The 20,031-nt window shown below is 50.8% G+C and overlaps 1 protein-coding gene across 1 annotated transcript in view; it reads left to right on the forward strand.

The window, feature by feature from the left end:
* Positions 1-20,031, forward strand: part of Slc9a9 (solute carrier family 9 member A9) — a 167,017-nt gene that overhangs the window by 54,257 nt on the left and 92,729 nt on the right. Inside the window, 1 exon segment of the mRNA XM_048334749.1 lies at positions 3,803-3,918. Within this exon segment, the coding sequence (XP_048190706.1) occupies positions 3,803-3,918 (116 nt within the window).

The following is a 20,031-nucleotide window of genomic DNA, read 5'->3' on the forward strand; positions in this document are numbered from 1 at the left end:
TGTTGCTTCTGGGAAACTGATCTGATTGGGGGAGTTGTAGTTAGTCTCATGCTGTTAACATTCTATCACAAACAGCAGTTGGTGTTAGGGGTCCAAAATAGGGTAGTTGGAGAAGAAATACGCTGTAGAGAATTGAAAAGAGATTTGTAAAATAGTTCCTGTAAGTGACATATTAGGAAAATTATATTCAAATCGCAGGTCTTATTTCCTTTGTAAGAAGTCCCAGGCAGCAGGAATCTGTAGAAATCTGCCGGCTCAGGCAAATAGTCTAGGCGGAAACGAGAGTTTCAGCCCCAGTTCTGCCAGGTGCGGGGTTTCAGTGTGACGTTGACGCATTGGTACTGCAGATTAGAACTTCTGAGTTGAGATCATCCAGCCCCGAACAAAGCAACGTACGACATGATTCCGCTAACCGAGACACGTCTGGGCGGGCCCCATTTATGAGCTCAGGGTGTTCTTCCCGAATGAGCTCGAGTTGACCGCACGCTCGAATGGAGCGCCTTGCTCAGTGTGGTCCCAGGCCCGCCCCGCTCCCGCTTCCCGCGTCCCCGGAGTCCTCCTCCCATCCCGTCTCCTGCCAAGTGCGCACCGGCTCACCCAGGCCTGGAGAATGCGGTGGCGGACAGCGGGGGGGGGGGGGGGGGGCGGGCTCATGTGTCAGCTTCTGGTTATGAGAGCCGTGACCCACGGCTTCTTGTTACGAATAAGGCCGCAAGCACGACAGTGCTGCCATTGATGCGAATTCCGGCGCACGGTGATGATTGGCTCACAGTCGTCAGTAATGAGGAACAGTGGGAGATGGGGAATGATGACCCCACCACCCCAGTGAGCGCATATTGAACGGGGGGAGGGGGGCAGTCATGCTGGCTTGGTTGTGTACTTCGCTTCCTTCTTCTTCTTCTTCTTTATTTTTCCCGGCGTGACCTCGGGGAAGCAGCTGTAATTATTGTTACTTTAGTTCTGGAAGTTGATTTGGACCCGATGACAAAGCAACTCAAAAGCATAACAAGAGTCGGTGTTAGGGGGCCGACTTTGGGGTCCCTCTGCCCAGATTCCAAGTGGGCGTCTGTCACACGCTCTCTGTGGTGGGAGGCAAGTTAAATAACCTCTCTGACTTCCAACTTTCTCGTCTGTAGATGGGTAATTATAGCAGCTCACCAGAGGAATACAAGGATCAATCCACCCCATGAATGTCTATTGTATCTGCGTGAGAATTCACTAATGCTCATTGTTGGTTTTTAATAATGAGTATTATTTTTAAAGAATTGGAAAAATTCAGCAAAGCCAGGAGGGGAAAAGTTCACCCTTAATTCCTGTTATGTAACTGCTATGAACAATACTAGTGGATTTTGTCGTTCCCGTTTTCCACTTAAATGCATGTCTGAGAATACTCGATTTTTAATAAACGTATTTTAATAGAAGAATATTAAACGTTGAGTATGTTTTATAAAAATCTAAATATTATTATTCTTTCTGACAACTTACGGTGTGGATTCTCACATTTATTACTCTCTTTATTATTTGTCACGTTATGTGTATGGCATGCGTGTATATATTCACGTACATGTGTGACTCATAGACACGCAGCATGTACACGCATACGTATTGGTACTGAAGATCAGAGCTTCTGATAATAACAGTTGCCTGTTAGCGACTGATAGGAATGTCCTGTCATTTGCCTTGGACATATTGGTATCATAAATACTCAGGATCTGAAGCAATCTGAATACGCATCTTTCCGTATCTGTGCGACTCATTTATTGATACGAACCCACGGGAAGCTATTTAATAAGCTATAGGATGCCTCAGAATTAGGGCTTGTCGGAGAAACGGCTTTCTGGGCCCGCGCGAGGACATTAATCTCACTGTAACAGGAGCAGATGCAAGGCCTCGCTCCCTTGAAACCTTGCCAAGATGATGTCGCATAGAGACATCGGTTCCTTTATCTTCCCCGATGTGAGGGCTTCGGTTCCGAGCCGCAGATTATGAAGGCTGTTAGGAGTAGAGCTAACTACTGGACACAGAGTTCAGACGTGTCGTCGTAGATCATAAAGTCTATACTGATTCCCCAACCTGGTGGTGCCCGACCTTCGAGGTATACTTCAGGTGAGAAAGGACCACGTGACCTTGGGCTAATCCAGGAAGAAGAGGCTGAAGGGGAACAGCCGGGGGGGGGGGGGTGGGAAACGGGACGGCAATTAGTGACTGCCCCAAATGTCCCAGGGTTGGCCAGACTGACGCATTCCACTTCAAGCGGTGACACAAGGTCAAGGGTAATTCATCTATACGGTTATTGTTTATTATTTCCCATCCTGCTAAAAAGCCATGTTCTATACAGCCTGGGATCCTGCGTGGGTGGGCTAATAGGTTTTAAACATTTGACAGGAAGGAGGAATCCAATAATAAAGGCCCACTGGAAAAGATTAGACCTGTTCTCCTGACAAACTGTAGGTACAAGTTACCCATTGCTTTGATCATTGCCAGCAGAATTAATCAATCAGAAGGTCCTATGTGCTAACTGTTTAGTTCAGTTAATCCTTGATCCACTCCTACTGTTACCCCGCGGCCTTATTAAAGATTCGGGGGCTAACAACGTGGAGGTGAGGCTCTAAAGTGGCATGGCACTGATGGGGCGCAAGGCATTTAAATCGAATCTCTCCCTCGTAGAGCTCTTTCTCTTAACCGCATTTGAAGTACATGCATTATTGATGAAATTATAATTCATGATATCTGGCATTTAGCCATGCTCAGAAAAAAAAATCTCAACTCTAAGTCTACAAACGCATGCAAGTATCTCAACATCCGTTCACGGGTGTGACGGCCTGTGGTTGCTAGGGCCTGTTACAAGCTTCCGGTGATCGCCGCGGTGCAGTTTACAGATGCCTGTATTTCCTCTACTACCATTTGAGTGAAGATCAATCCGTTAATTGAGTACAATTTAAAAGCGCTGCTGTGGCAAGGGAGAGAGCCCAAACAGGTAATTTGCATTCCCCGGTGTTGGAACGCTAAGGTTAGAAAAACCTTTACAGTCTCCGCTATGGGAAACGTTTCCCTGCAACACCAAAACAAGTTGGCACGGGGCTGGGAGCGTGGCCTCGCGGTAGAGCGCCCGCCTAGCACGCATGAAGCCCTGGGTTCGATTCCCCAGCACCACATATACAGAAAACGGCCAGAAGTGGCGCTGTGGCTCAGGTGGCAGAGTGCTAGCCTTGAGCAAAAGGAAGCCAGGGACAGTGCTCAGGCCCTGAGTCCAAGGCCCAGGCCTGGCAAGAAAAACCCAAGTTGGCAGTTCGGTATTTGTTTCCAGAGCTGGCTCAGGGCTCCGGCTCCGCGGGAGGACCGCACCTCGCCTCTCACGATGAGCGCGGCCCTCTCTAGGTTGGGTGGAGACCCATCTGTCGTAAAGGGACTGGTTGACAGCGACCCTGCACGCGACTGCCAAGCCTTCCCGTCCCGGTGACCCACCCGTGAAACCCGGGCCCTTCCCACGCACCGGAGAAACCCGCCCACCACACGCCCTTGCAGATGTGAACGCGTGTCGCTGGTGGGTTGGGGTTTGCCGTGCCACCTTTGGCAGATCATTGTTTTATATCCTTGAGATTAAAAAAAAAAAAAATCTCATCCCCATTGAGACGGCCTCTCAAGTGCTCTGCGACCTTTTGCTAAGTGAATGAATGAATGAAGAATGAATGGATGCGAGCGGGTGGTGGTCTGCGCAAGACGCTCTTCGTTCAGGAGGCGCCTTGGGGCGTTCCCCGGGACTCCACCCCGTGTTGAACGCTCTCGTTTCCCTCTCTGACAGGCTCATTGTGTACGGCTTTGTGAAGGCGATGCAGCAGGCCGGCCAGTTGAAAGATGGAGACTTCCATTTCACCGACTGTTTGTTTTTCGGTTCCCTGATGTCCGCGACCGATCCAGGTAATAATTGCTCAGAGAATCCATCCGCCTCTCCCCTTTTGAGAGGACTGAACGTCGATGGCGGAGCTGTGTGTTCCCAAAAGGCCGTCATTAGAGTCTTCCTAATAAGAATTCTGTAGAGCCCGTCACCTGAGCTTGGGGCATCTGCAAAGAAAAGAAGACCCGACACGAGGAGGGAATCATGGGTGAATACCCGAATCGCTGTGAAGAGCCTGGGCAGATACGGGGCCCCCGGGGGGGGGGGGGGGCGTGGAGAACACTTCCACATCGTCCCGGCTCGCCACTCGAGAACTTGGGGTCATTTGGAACGGGGGTCTTTACCATTTTTTTGGCTCAGCAAGCCCTCTTTCAAAAATGATCTATTGAACTAAGTGGTTTATAGCATTAAAAAAAAAACAACAAAAGTTACCGTGGAACTTTCCAAACATACCCACAGTAAGTGATAGAATCAAGAGAATCACCATATATATACCCATTAGCAGAGACCAAATGTCACCCCCCTTTTATAGCTTGTCTGCCACGCCCTGTCATAGGGCTGCAAATCTGAGACGTGGTATTTGATGTATACACAGCTTCCAAACAGAAAAAACCCAAAATGACCACTGCCGGTATAAATCCCCCAAATACTCCCAATCGTGATGAACTAATTAATATCAACCGCCAAGTCGCTGTCCAACTATCCCCCATTATCTGATCATTTTCTAACGTGTGTGTCAGACCGAACGCATTAGGATTCACACAAAGGTTGCGGACCACGATGGGCTGCCCTGCCTGTCCCCATTTCCTCCCCCCCCCCCCCCCCCAGTTTCTCTCCGGGTTTCTACGCCATCTGCTTTGTTTAAAGCGGAGGCGTTGCTTCGTCCTGAGGTTCAAGTGACTACGGTTCCCTAAAGCACTCTCGTGCGCCCCGTTTTTCTTGGAGGAGTTCGAGAGCTTTCTCTGGGTCGGGACTGCTGGGGAGGGGAGGCCGTGGGCCTTGCGCGTGGGAAGACAATTCCTCCTGGCCACGCGGGGCAGGCCCACGGGAACGCACTCCGGGGGGACGAAACGGCATCATTGCACCTTGCAATGAGAGAGAAGGCTCGCTGAGCACCACCTGGGTACCCCAGAGGGGGACCCACAAAGGAACTGGGGCTTACTTTTGGTGAGTGTGTGTGTGTGTGTGCGTGTGTGTGTGCGTGTGTGCACGCGTGACGCTTTCAGGAAGCAAAGCTTCTCTCTGGATCTGAGGACGTCCGGCATGGAGGTCACTGCACACAGGGGACTCTGTGTCCGTGTCCTGGTCGAGCTAACGCTTGCTACGCGCGCTCAGAGGAATCGTGTCACCCGCGCGGCGGCCTTGCCTGGCGTTCTATGAGGGGTTCGCGTTCAACAGGAGAACTTAGGGCACGGCGGGCAGAAGTGGCAAAGTCTCCAACCCCGTGAGTTGTTAGAAATGCAGAGTCTCGGGCTCTGCCTCCCGAATTGAACCGTGTTTCTAATTCCTTGGGGCACTCCAGTTTAGTAGGCTCCACTTTTTTTGAGTTCCCCACCGTGCTTAATATTTATTAGACATCACAGTGATATGAAAATTCTATCTTGCTTTTTTTTTTGTATTTATTAGATGATATTCTCCTCAAAGAAGTAGAAAATTTCAGGGTATTGATGTGACTACTCTGGGAAAGAAAACCCCGAGTGTTTGGTTATTGGTTCTTTCGCTTCCTGGTTTTTTTAAGCTAATGTGCCGTTTCCCTTGCACCTACCAACAAGACAGGTCCAAAAATGTGTCTTTCAGGACACAACGGATTTCAACGGCGCTGATACGTCTCCGTCTATTGTGACTATTCTCTCTGGTGATTGAAAGGCTCTGTTTTGATTAAGCCGGAAGCTCTTCCAGTTTTCCCCGTCATGACCCCAGTGGTCTTCCACATGCTTCTTGAGTTTGGGGTCAAATCATATATTCCACGCTGGTCTTGTGTTTCTTACAACCTGTCATGAAATCGGCCTTTTCTCCAAGGAGCCTTGCTTCTTTCAAGAAATTTATTCAGAAAGTACAATTGAGCACAAAGGGGTTTTCATTGTTACAGATGGGTCACTGTTTCTAGACCTTTTGTACTAAGGAGAAATGATATCACAGATTCAGCTTGGTATTTTTCAGTGCCAGTTTAGGATTGTCCAAATTGCATAGGAGCTGCCTTGAATTTTAACTTTGGTTTGTCGCCAGCCTGCTTTCCTTCATCCTACTACATTAATAATTTTACTTGCTTAAAATCTATATTCTCAAAATTATAATACATATCTTATTACTAAAATACAGTCACTGAAAATGGTCTAAGATTTTATCGTGGCTATTTTTAATCTTTAAATACACTCCGCTTGGAATGCACAGTTAAAAATTGTTCTATTTTTACTATCACTTGAGATTATCCCTCTGCATGGTTAAGCCACAAGTCAATATACAATCACGTGCATCCGATCACCCTGCTTTATTTTTGTTCTAAAATTAGATTAACTGTGTATAGGATTCCCAAATGAAAACTACAGAACAAAATGTGAGACATCCTAGCTACTCCCTTTATCTCTCCTACCCTAACCATTTTGGTTGGATTTTAAGATCACCATTCCATTTTAAAATTTTAAGCAAAACAATTTTTTTAAAAAAAGAACACAAACATAAACAGACTCCGCTATAGGCTCCTTTGTATGCGATTCTTCCCTTCTCATTTGGTTAGTAGTATTGTAGAGTCTGCTCCTTGGCATCTTGTCAAGGTCTTCCTCCTTCTGTCTGGCAAATGCAGAGTTGAGCGTTTATTCTCCAAGTCCTCTATGGATGGACATCCGGGGTCTTGTCGTTTTTGCATCCCGTGATTTTATTATTTCGCCAGCGTGTCTTGGGGGTAGATTCTAGACACCGATTAAAAGCGAGGCACGCCTGTAATCTTCCTACACAATGCATTTCTCTCCAACAAGTGTGTGCCGCTGGGCGTTTATTCCAGAAATGGGTAGTGTCTCCTGTTCTTCACAGTCCTTCCAGCCCAAGAGTCTGTCAGAATTCTTGGATTCGACACCTCCGCGCGGTGCTTGGACCTGGTGCTTCTCTGGCTTTGAGGAAGGTCGAACAGTTGTCTATAGGTTTAGTGAACACACACTTTTTTTTTTTCCTGAAAAACTGTTACTGTTAAGATACCCTTTCCAAGCCGAGTCGTTGGTGTCTAAAACTTTCAAACTTTCTAAGTCTTTGGTGTAGTAGGAATATTCGCCTCTCCTTCTGTCGTTTCTCCACCCTTTTGGCTGTTTTATTTTAGGTGTGCGTGTTGGGGGGTGTGTGTCGTGGATGACTTGTTCCATAGACGTGGATAAAGTGAAAGTGCGTCTCAGGTTTGAAATCTGGGGTGAAGGTTAGAGGGCCAGGGACCCCATGTGTTATACAGTGAGAGAGAGAGAGAAAGAGAGAGAGACGGCCCGTCTTGATCCAGAACAGAAGCCTGGCGTGGTTGAATTCAGTTGAGCGGCTGGGCTGGCTCTGAGCACGAGCGACCTGTGTTTAACTTGTACCCCTCCTGTGGCTGGCATCATCCCCCAAGGTTGTGTCTGCGTTACAGAAAGACGGATGGAAATGGAAAAGGACATCCAGCCGCCGAAGAGGCTTATTTACCTGCATCACGTCAAGCGACCGCGCGGACTGGTCGTCTTTTCTAAGTTGGCTAAAAAAGAATCCTGGGGACCGAGTCCTGTTTCCGAGCACGTTTCCGAGTCCTGTTTCCGAGCATGTTTCCGAGCATCTGTCATGGGGATTGAGCACGGTGGGCACCGCGTTGGGAACGGCGGGGCTTCTCTGGATTGGATAGATTCTTGAGGGTGGAGGACGGACCGTCTCGGCTCTTCTCGGTGCTTCATCTGGGAAATGACGTCTCAACCGGAGCTCTGACCTGCTTCCAGCTATGATGTGCCAGGGTTCTCGCGAGAAGGCAAAACCAACCCAATGCCCAAACCTAAGTTCGCTCCAACCCAAGCATGTGAGCCATTGCTATGGCGATTTTTCTCCACTAAAACACCTGCCCCCAAGCAGAAAGGAGAGCTGTCTTTGTGCACGGCAGATAAGCGCTATATGAAAGCATGCCCAATCTACCCTCTGCTCGATTGGTATAATTTAACATCTTCAACAACCTTAAACACCTAGTGAATCCTACCCTGCAATTATTCATTTATTGTCTACATTCTTGTGACTCCCTCATTTATGAAAGAGAACCCAGGCTCTCCGAGTCTGTTATTTCTTGGCCTTCTTTAAATTAATTCTTTCCCATTTAGCTAAATCTCGGCTAGGTGCTATTATCGATTCACATTTATCTTTCATGGATACATAGTTAGGATTTAATTTCCCCACCCCCACCCCCCCCGCCCCGCCCCCGGCACTGTGTTTCGGGCTCCCTTCAGCCAATTTTTCAGTGAAGATGATTTGACTGTAATTTGATTGCTTTTATTTCCTCCCTCCCTCACGGTGAAGGCCCTTACTGCTGATAGCAAGGTCGCTCGTAGTGACACCAACGCACGTGCAAATCAAACGAAATGATGCCCTGGGAATTGAACTCGTGCCCTTCCCTCCTTTGTGGCCACCGCACTGGACTCGGGTTTTGGTGAGATAGTCCTTCACTAACGCTGCCTGATCCAGCCCGGAACTTAGGGTCTTCCTACCTCTACCCCCTGAGTATCGGTGATTAAAGGCCTGTGGCACTACCTCTGGCTATAGCCACCTTTCTTCTCGTCCACCCATGCGGCTAACCTCCTGCCTCTCATCGTCTGGGAGTCAAAAATCTAAACAATTTCCGGAAAATACCAGACCACCACGGTTTGCGGGGATGCAGAGGCTACGGTGCACAGTGTAGGTTGATTTTTTTTTTTTTAAAGGCTGGAAGGCATTCCACACAGTAGCTTCCTTTAGGAAACGCGCGCTCTCCTCTCATTCTACGGAGCGTGAAATGATGGCCTGGAAGACGGCAGGCGTCCGGCCTGGGATTCGAAGGGCTGGCGCGTCCTCTGGGGTCTTCAGGAAGCCATTGGCGCGAGCTGTGCGAGCTGTCACTCCATCGAGGTCCCTATTTCCTACTTGGATTCCAATGTCTTCATCAGTATTCGAGGCAGGCACCGTACCACCGAGTTCCAGCCCACAGATTGGAGTCGCGTGGTCGAAATACTTAATGGTGAAGTAAATACAATGTATACTACTCACAGTTAAGTTCGCCGGTCTCTCTTCCCTTTCTTACTATGGATACCGGGGGCGTGTTCAAGTCTGTGTTGCGTGGACCGCCTTCTGTTTCGACGAGACAGAGCTGTGGCAGAACCGGCTGAATGTGCAATGGTGACACGCCCAGTGCCTGGCCCTTCGTAAATGACTGAAAATCCAGTGAGTGAGTTACACACAGACACACCGTGCTGCTGCGTCGGTGGAAGACAGGCCATTCCGTTTTATGAGGTGAAACGAATACGTCTGAAATTCGGTTTCTGGAATCTCTTCTTCCCCCGTCTCATTTTTCCTGTGCGGTACATAATAGCCGGTAAACTAGTTTACACCATGCCTCCGAAGCAGAACAGAGAGAAAAGGGAGTCAGTAGCTGCATGATGGAAATACATGGATGTGTCAGCGAGGCCATAAATACTACAGACTCTGGCTTGGGAAAAAGGAGATTCAATAAGTACCAACCGGAACGTCTCAATTGTGCCCCTTCCCTTAGCAGGACGTAAATAACAAGCGCTTAAGGACTGACGATCTCAGTCTTGCTCGGTTGATAAATGCCCATTACTCTGTGGTTTTATGTAGCTTGTCACAAACCCAAGAAACCTGACATTTACGTCGTGTTAGCCCCGTTGCAAAGAGTATTGGGGCATTTGGTGTTGTTTTTAAAATGGGTAAATTCCATATCAGAAATAAATATTTATCTAAAAGAGTAAACAGAGGCTACCTGTGTAGCCAGTCGGTGAACTACAGTCTATTGATTCTTCTTTTTATCAATGTTAGTTAAAAGGCTAGCTGATGTGAATTATCGGCTCAGTCCCTCAATTAAACAAGGTAAAACGAATAGTCTTTTATAGATCCCTTTCCCTCATCACATTTAGCGATGAGATCTAAGGAAGAACCTAGAGATACCTCCGAGTGCAAAGGGCTCATTAAGTGCTGTACTATGAGGCAAATATTTATGAAGTAGAGCAAACAGACCTTCGTGGGCTGTGATTGGAGGCAGAGGTGGTGGGAGGTTCCAAAGAACAGAGACGCAGAAGTAGTGGCTTTGCAGCAAGAAGAAGGGACCCTGGGCCAAGGTGTCTGCTACTTGCTGAAATGTACAAGGAAGCCAGTTTTATCCTTGGCCTCCAGAAAAGATTTGAGCCCTACCTTAGTTTTATCCAGTGAGATTCATCTTGTTTTGCTACCTACAGAGCGATAAAATATTAAAGTTGGGTTGCTTGAAGGCACTAAAGTTCGTGATAAATTGTTACAGGAGCAATAAAAAAAAAAGCTAATATAGTTCTTAAATGTTACCAAATATACGGCCAGGTTAAAATTTCCCAAATTGCTTCATAAAAAGAAAATCTTTATGCCTACTTTGTTTGATTAAGAGTCCGGAGCACGCTGGTGCCTTGCTTTTATCATGTGCAATTTCTCGTGGAAATTGCTTCCAAATAATAAAATCCTAGGGTATTTTTGTACACCAAAATTATAAATCTGTGTTAACAAATTAGGAATATGAAACAATTTTTTAATTAAAAAAAAGAATGGAGACCCAGAAGCCTCCAGATAAGCAGTAGACATCTTTGACTGTAACAACAGAATGTACCTTTTCAGTGGTAGAAGACCTAAGGAACAAAATCAATAGAGAGGTGGTACATCGGGGAAAGTCTTCTAAATGCAAATGGCGAGGTGTTGCTACCTCTCATACACAAGGAAATGCTCTAACATGGTCATCTGGGATCAAGTAACAAAAAATGACTATGAAGAGACAACTTGTGACAGTGAACAAACAACTGTGGGCGTCAGACCCAGTAATCTACGCCCCCACAAACTCTGCTAATGGGTCTCAGGTATGTTGACGTTAGGAAACCACTGGCATAGAGTGGCAAGTGATGAATAGGTACAATGCCACGACAGTCCAGGGGCTTACCCCTAGCAACCCTTAGAACACCAAGTAACAGTCATGGCGGGCGGAGATGCAGGATATAAGTGGACGCTTCCCCCATTTCTACTGGAAACTCAAATCTCTAGAAAGCAATCTGGAAGCAGCTATTATAACCTAAGCTATATCAGCCTTTCTGACCCCTGCAGTGGAATTCATACAAGTAAGTGTGTGTGCGCGCACGTGCATGCGCATGGGGTGTTTCCTGCTATGTGTTTTCAAGAGGATAGATCGTAGGATCCTCTATACCCCATCATGAAGTCCTCGAGAAGGATCCAGTTGCTCTTCCAGTCGACGCGTGAGTTTTCCAGGAGGCGTTGCAGACTATGTTCAGGTAAGATGCAGAGAGCTACATTTGTAATGTCCTTTGAAGTTCTAAACGCAGCCATTAACCTTGTGCATCTACGCCTGCATCGTTAGCTCCGCTCCCCGTGTGGACCCTTGAAAAGAACAACCTGTGAGGAAGAGCCAGAGCAAGAAGAGATGGGGGGGGGGGGGGCGGAAAGAGGGACGATGCAACGAGGAAAGCCGCAAGTCCACCGGCACGCAGCCAGCAGACACGCGCGAGTGTACCGTCATCACACCTGTGCCCCTGTGAGCACGTCCGTGTGAAAGGGGGAGAGCTTCAGAATTCCCCACCGGTGAGGGAGCGAAGCCATTCCCTTACACCGCGCTGGTGAAATGGAACGAGAAGGCCTTAAAGGAAGCTCCTGGGGCTTGCTGTGCACAGAACAAAACCAGAAATCGCCGAGCCCCCCCCCCGCCCCCACCCCCCCCACCCCCCAGCGGCTCAGCCGTGCCAAGAAGCTTCCAGAGGGCTTAATGGAGCCCCGAGCGCTGCGTGCCGGCTTTCGCAAGAAGACGCCCGGCTTAGGGTAATTGAATTTAGGAAACGCACCGTGGCATCATCCTGTCTGGAGACTAAATTAAACGCATGGATGATAATTCATTTACTGAAATTAGGAGCCAGGAGGAATACGGATACAAAGTGACAGTCCTGATGTAGCTGGCTCTTGATGAAGTGAACCGCGCCCCTGCTATTTATTTATTTTCTTTTTATTATTCTGGAGAGTTGAGGCCTGAGATCTAGCTCAAGTCTTGTGGGGAAAATCCAAGCTGGACACCCGACGACGCCCTGCTCTTCTCATCTATTTCTAGGAGCGCGATGGGGGCTAAGATCCCTTCCCTTTCTATGCCAGTGGTTTTCCAAGGCAAACATACCTGAGACCCCGTTAGCGGAGTTTGTGGGGATCTAGCTTACTGGCTCTGACCTCCACCATTCCCATTCAGGAGGCTCAGACTTGGATCCAGGCCCCCACCCGCTTTTCAAGAATGTCTATTCATGCTGACCGGTGCTCAGTCGGAGACGGAATGGACGTGAAAACCAATGAGTGATATATTTGCTTTTCTGAGTCAAGGGGGTGAATGATGGATAGGGAAATAAGCTCAGTACTGACCCTTGTCGGCTGAAATAACTACATAAATGATAGGAAGATGCTTCCCGGGGCGTCCCATTTTATTTGTTAGGATAATTATAGCAGAGATAAATCCCGCCTAGGTGCCTTCTCTCCTAAGACAATGGAGACTTCAGAAGCCCTGCTTCTCTAGCGCGTGCGGAGGTGTAATAGAGCTTCCTTCAGAAACACACACAGTGCCATTCCTTAGAAAGGTCAAGTCAAAGCCCAACAAACTAAACACTAGAAGCGGCTCCTTGGGGGGGGCGGGGCGGGGGGGGGACGGGGCCCAAGGGGAAGGGGTAGATGAATGAAGAGGAGAAGACGGGGAGAACACAGTCAAGAATTCAAGGTGTATTATTACAAGATTAAGGGGGGGAAAGGGGAAGGCTGGGAAGGTGGCCTAGTGGTCGAGTGCTCACCTAGCATGCATGAAACCCTGGGTTCCATTCCTCAGCACCACATATATAGAAAAAGCTGGAAGTGTTCCTGTGGCTCAAGTGTGCTAGCCTTGAGCACAAAGAAGCCAGGGACAGTGCTCAGGCCCTGAGTTCAAGCCTTAGGACTGGCAAAAGGAAGGAAAAAGAGGAGAGGGAGGAGGAGGAGGAGGAGGGGAGGAGGAGAAGGAGGAGGAGGAGGGGGAGGAGGAGGAGGAGGAGGGGGAGAAGGAGAAGGAGGAGGAGGAGGGGGAGGAGGGGAGGAGGAGGAGGGGGAGGAGGAAGGGGAGGAGGGGGAGGAGGAGGGGGAGGAGGAGGGGGAGAAGGAGAAGGAGGAGGAGGAGGGGGAGGAGGGGAGGAGGAGGAGGGGGAGGAGGAAGGGGAGGAGGGGGAGGAGGAGGGGGAGGAGGAGGGGGAGGAGGAGGAGGAGGGGGAGGAGGAGGAGGGGGAGGAAGAAAGTAAGGGAAGGGGTAGTTGGGCGTTGGAAGGGGGCAATGAGTGAGATGTTGTACTTACAAAATGCCATGCTGAATGTTCGAGTACTTAAGTATAATTAAACATTATAATAAAGTAATAATAATGAAGGGGGCCATCTGCACTGCCTGGGATCACCGCCAGGGGGCGCTCTGGCTCTGGGGCCGACGGTTGTCCCAGCCGTCAGGGGTGGAGGTGACCTTGGAGCTGTCCTGGAGGACGAACCAGGCGCACGCCCGACGCTGTCAAAACCACACGTACCGGCAGCTCCTTCCACCCCACCCCCAACCGCCATCAGATGCAGTGATCCCTAAACTGCCCCACATCTTGAAATCAACGCACCCCCACTCCCCCCGTGAGTTCTTCTGCCCCGGCTTCCTGCGGCCCCTGCGTCTCCAGCCCCGGGCTGCCAGGCGTCTCCTCCTCCGCTTCCCCAGCGGCCTGGAGGAAGCGCTCGCGCTCTCCCAGTTCCTTCCTGGCCGGTCCGCCCCCCGCCGTGCCCTGCGTGCGGGAGGCGCGGGCAGCGGGTGGCCCCGTGCCGCGTGTGTGCCCGTGCCGTGTCGTCTGTGCTCCGCCGTCGGCCGTGCATGGCCGGGTCGCACGCCGCCATGCCCGTGGTCCTAGCTGCACACACAGCGCGGTCACACCGCGAGGGTGGGCTCCCCCGTCGCAGCCCCGGGGGGGGGGGGGGGGCAGGATAATTCAGCGCTGCCCGCTCTCTCGTCTTCCCACTCCAGGCCCCCCCCAAACCGTGTGCGGGCTGGCCCTTCACCCCCACTTCAGACCAGTTCCGCCGCGTCTCTCATTAGGGAGGTGGTCTGCTTCTTCACCGTGGGCCTGTCTCCATCCACCTGCAGGTCGACCCTCTCCGTGTGTGTGTGCGTGTGTGCGTGTGTGTGTGTGTGTGCGTGCGTGTGTGTGTGTGTGTGTGAAGTTGCCCTCTCCTCCGCGGGGCTCCCCAACATGTGGGGTTTCTCCAATGGAATCCGTTCTCCAACTCAGGAAGAAAAGCAAGATGGTGACCGTCCTCCGTGGCCTGAGCCCTTGGGGAGACGGCAGCCGTGGGTTTTCATCTCTTCTACGAGCACGGGGAGGTACACCCGTCTCCCCCAAAGGAAAGGCACGTCCAGACGCCCCGTTGGCAAGCCCCCGTTCCGTTCCCAGGTAGCCTTTAAATCGCGGGCGGGGGGGGGGGGGAGGAAGAACCGCGACCGCAAAGGAGCCCCCCCCCTTTTTGTTCTGTGAAGTTGACTGCCAAGGCATGTGAACCGTCTCACCTTTGATGGCACTGATGATCCGGAGCCCCTTTCTTCGGGGGGTTACTATGGTAACAGCCGAACCGGGTTGATGTGCGAGCCGCGCTGCTGTTTCGATAAAAATAGGTATTAACGATCACTCCCGGTGCTGCTCCTGTCGCCCGTGGATTCTCACACGGAGTCGGGGAGCGTTTCCCAAGAGGCGAGAGGGAACATCTGCGTGAATAATGGTGATTGGTCATGTGTATAAAAATATTTTTAATTAAATTCTTCGCAATGAAACGGCGCCTTTGGCCGCATCCCTCTCTGTGATTTGCACCGAGCTTAGCTTTGAGGAAGATGGTTGATGAACAGACCCGAGAACCTATCGTGAAAGGCCGGGCTCGAGGCAGGGCCTCTTCGGGAAAGGGGGACTTAATTGGGCTCCCTCTTTCCTTCTTTTTCCGTGTGTTACTGAACTCCTCAGTTTAAATTTAAAAAAAAAAAATGATAGGGAGAAACGATGACTCACACCGGCGTACCCCGGAGCGCTTCCGTTTTGCTTTCCTCCGGTTCTGACCCCGCCGTCTGCCTAGGGTTGTGTTTCGGGGTTTGCTGGCGGTCTGTATTTGTTTCTTTAGCTTGGATCTTGTCTACTTTTGAAAAATCAAGCAAAAAAAAAACAAAAACAAAAAACGATGGTTCTTCTTCGCCTTCTGGCTCTTTCTGCCTCTTTCTGTATGTCAGAGTTTCAGAGGACATTAGGTTTGCGGTGTCTCATCACGGATACGGTGTTGACAACACCCCGTGGAAGGATTTAGGAGAAAATTGGGTAACTTTTCATTCACAGGCAAAATGCGCCGGGGGGAGGGGGGTGGAATTAATTGACAAAGCAATGCCTTCCCTCCCAGGGTTGACGATCAAAGACAAGATTCATTCACTGTCTACTGAGCAGTATAGAAGGCACAGGAATGATTTTATGGCCATCCATTCAAGACGTCTGAAGCTCATGTTCCTGGATTATTTGCTCAGTCATAGGAACTTGGGTGACTTCCGTGTCTAATATTTGCCTCGCTCTGTGAGAAACGGGAGAAAGTCGCGCGTGCTTTCCTTGGCTCACAAGCGGGAGTGGGGGATGGGGGTTCCCCACCGCAGAGGAAGTGAGAAGAAGACCCAGGCACGCCCCCCAGGAACCGGCAGGCCTGTAGAGACCCCAGCCAGGCCGCCGTGTACACCCAAGCCATTGGTGTTTCTAACAGTGTCGTTTGACAGCACTCGACTGCTTCCTCTGTCTGTCTGGTTCTGCGTTAAACACGCTGCCACTGTAAAAAGCCTCTGTATAAACTTAACTCTGTAAACCAAACACCCATCGTAGAAACCCAGATTCGATCCCTGAGCAAATAAAAATGCCCGCCTGGGTGTACATTGCGTATCTCTTTCGAAGAACTCAGCTTCCACAAGCCAAGTTTCCCTGGGTTTTGCCGTCGCTTTCTTAGCTCGAGAAGGCCCCCTCCTCTACGGAGGCAAAGTGATTGAGGTGCAGAGGGATTTTTAAGATTGACTTGAGGGCTGGGAATATGGCCTAGTGGTAGAGTGCTCGCCTCGTGTACACGAAGCCCTGGGTTCGATTCCCCAGCACCACATATACAGAAAACGGCCAGAGGCGGCGCTGTGGCTCAAGTGGCAGAGTGCTAGCCTTGAGCAAAAAGAAGCCAGGGACAGTGCTCAGGCCCTGAGTCCAAGGCCCAGGACTGGCAACAAAAAACAAAACCAAAAAAGAGATTGACTTGAGTTTGCACAGCGAGTCGATAGAAGACAGATAGGAAAGCTGGGTTTCAATTTCCGTAGGTTTGGAGAACTGGGTGGTTTTTTGTGTGTGAAACTAACTCTACGTGCTCAAAATATCTCAGTGACTTTTCGCTAACTCTCAGCCAACTCTGACTCCTGAGTGTCCTCCCTCCACCCATCCAGAAAATGACCGGCCACGAGCCCATGTGTCAAAGCCACTCAAAGCCTCTCGCTGGCAGGAGACGAGAAGCCTCCGCCTGCATTTGTTTGCGCAAATAGATCCCCAAATGCATCGGTCACCACAGCCAATCGCTCTCCTCAGGGATGACTTTGCTCAACACCCGATCTGCCCACTCCAGCGGCTGCTTTGCAGCTCTGGAAATCACACCGCCACCGCGCCACCGCGCCGGGGCTCCGTCCACAGGACCCGGGACACAGGGAAAGATCTCGGGTGCGGAATCTGCAGGAATGACGCCGTGGAAGCCTCTGAGTGTGTCAGCATCTCAGTGTGCGACCCTTCGCTCACTCCTCCTGTGGAAGGAAACATGGGGATCCTTGTTTCGTCAGTGGAAATTTCTGGGGGGAGGGGGGCGCCCCACGGGCTGGAGATTCCCATTGGCATCACGGCTTTCCACTCGGCACGGGCGGCTTGGACGTGGGGAGTCCACGTTCGCGTCCTTGGGACAGAAGGGTGAGCAGCGTGGCCGGGGGGGGGGGGGGGAAGTCACCCCACAGAACAGAGCCGAAGCCGATGGCCGCATAAAGCAAGACTCCAGGTGGTCTGCGCACTGGAACAAGCAAAAGCAAAGCGTTTGAAGCAATTCACTGGGCATCTGGGAAACAGCTGTGGTGGACATCTCCCCCCCCCCCCCCGTCCCTGCCGGGCTCGGTGTAAATGAAAGCCGTTCATTCTCTGCCACGCTCAAAGACACACCTGCAGGGCAGGCGTCTTTTGAAGGTCGACGGCCGGCCCACACAATCCACTTGTGTGCCAAAGAAAACAGTGTGCCGGGAGCAAACTGGATTTAGACATTCCTGCGCATACGCCCTTCCCGACTGGGAAGCTGGCGAGGGTCAGCATCATGGGAACATGGGAATCAAATGTAGGGAGGCATTCGCTCTGTAAGTACGGGGTTAGTACTTGCAGAACCCTGAAAGAGACCGGCTGGGGTTGGTTCTTCTTGCTCCTCAAAGCCCCATGGGTGCTACAGATAAGGAATATCTCGGGGCTGGGAACATGGCCTAGTGGCAAGAGCGCTCACCTCGTGTACATGAAGACCTGGGTTCGATTCCCCAGCACCACATATATAGAAAATGGACAGAGGTGGCGCTGTGGCTCAAGTGGCGGAGTGCTAGCCTTGAGCGGGAAGAAGCCAGGGACAGTGCTCAGGCCCTGAGTCCAAGGCCTAGGACTGGGGAAAAAAAAAAAAAAAAAAGGAATATCTTGTTGTCCAGGCACTGTTTGAGATGAAAATTGAACAGGTAGCTTTCCCCAAGAAGTACTGCCAGGCTGGTGGGTGGGGAGAATGGGAAAGGGGGCAGGAGCCCCCGATTCTCGCGTTAACGCCACGGTGTGTGATCTCCCGGGAATCACACGCTCACCCATTCATCAAGAAACAGAATTCATTGTCCATTGCGTGTCAGAAACTACCAGGGCCTTGGCAAACCCATGTATCATCGACTTGTTCTCTAAGCAGACCGGAAAGCAGCAGTGTTGGCAGGCTATGTCTACTTGGGGGATTGTTGCTAACGAGTCCGGTTTCGAGTCGGGTAACTGGGCTTTTTCGCTCTCGACATTATTTTGCAGTCAGGAAAGGATTCCCGGAGAGGACCGACGGGCTAGACGGGACGGGGTCCGATGTCACGCAGGGTCTTTCCGTCTCCTCGGGTGACCTTGTAAAGCGCTGAGCCGCAAAGTGCAGTTGCACTCTTGCACGCTGCTCTCCAGAACTCTCCATTGCAAATGAGATCGATCACAACTTCAAAAGAAGCCAAACAAAGCAAGCGAAGGGAAGCTTCAGGCTCAACCGCGATGCCAGAGGCAGGCGGAGAGATGGGTTTACGGATGCTGGTTGTTCACAGACGGCACGTCTGTGACACATCCATTCCCGGGGGGCAGACACGCGGGCGGTTGGGGTCCGTTCTTAAAGTACGGGCGCACTGGGGCACTCATGTGCTGCGGAGTCCAATGTCTGGGTGCCCAGCTTGCCCGCCGTGGCTAAAGGGGGGGCCCAGGGTATCCCCCCCCCCAGGGCCGCGGTAGTAAACCTACCGCAAACACAATGGTTTATGATGGCGCACGCTTCTCCCCTCACGGATCTGAAGGCGAGCCGTCCACGTGGGTCGAGTCGTCGGTCCCCCTTTCCTGTTGTAAGGAGACGGGGCGCTGCCATCTTCCCGGGATCCGTGGGCAGGCAGCTTGGGCCCGGGGTGGGGGTGGGGGGGCTGTCACGTGGGCAGATTGGGAGGGGAGGAGGGTACTGGGCGTTGGGTTCGTATTTCCCCAATGGAAAGAGAACCGTGTGCTTGCGAATCTCCTTATGGTGGGCCACGATCACGGCCGCTCTTTTCCTTCGTTCTCTCCTTACACCTGTTACCTGTAATGAGCTCGTGTGTGTGTGTGTGTGTGTGTGTGCGTGCGCGCGTGTGCGTGTTTACCTTCCAGTGTGGATTTCCACGCCCCCGTCCTACCCCGGGCGGCTCTCTGGGTCCACTCGGCTTTCATTTTCGCGCGCGCTATGGTCTTGTAGGTAAACACTCGACGGCCATTTTCATGTTTTCAAATCCCGGTGCTTAAGGGACGATCTCGAGGCCAGACCCTGTGAACGGCCGGCCGCGCGAGCCAGCTCCTCTCGGAAAGCGGGGAGGCGGCAGATTCCCCCCGTTCAACCCCACCACGGCTCATTCGACCCCATCGGCGAGAAAACTGGGCTTCCGTGACACGTGTATGGTCTCTGCTAATGTTAAATTTAGAATATTCACGCCGTAGGGACTTTGGGGACATTTTTTTTCCCCAAAGCGTTTGCAAAAGGGCCGGCCATTTTCAATCCACGGTTCGCAGGTGTAAGACCTCGAGACTGTTCCCTACCTTGATTTATCGTCTGGGACTTCTCGTTCTCGCCCATGTGCCGTAGACTTCTTAATGATAAACCTCACGACCTTCTAATTGCCTTTTCTACTCTCTGTGAGTCCCTAGGGCTTTCTTTTAAAAATTATATTTTTATTACCTGTAAGCAGCTGTGCAGAGTGGTGATGAATCAACAAACCGGTATACAAGCACAGTGCGTCTTGATCAATATCCCCCTCACCTCTCTTTTGCCCCCCCCCCCACCCCTGCATTAAGCCAAGAAGGAAGTCGATTATTCCCAAACACCTTGCGGCTGTGATTGAAATCGGGAAAGGTTGCGTGGTTGCCAGTGCTTTGTGGACACACCCACGTGTCAAAGAAACTGCCTTCCCTCGAAGCGTTTACCTTTCACACGTGGACTTACACAAATAAAAAAAAAAATGTCAGGGACAGAAATGGGAGTACAACTGTGCTGGCAAAGGTAATGTGAAAAAAAAATAATGTGTCCTCACTCGG

The sequence above is a fragment of the Perognathus longimembris genome, chromosome 26 (assembly GCF_023159225.1).
Source record: "Perognathus longimembris pacificus isolate PPM17 chromosome 26, ASM2315922v1, whole genome shotgun sequence".
Classification (NCBI taxonomy): Eukaryota; Metazoa; Chordata; class Mammalia; order Rodentia; family Heteromyidae; genus Perognathus; species Perognathus longimembris.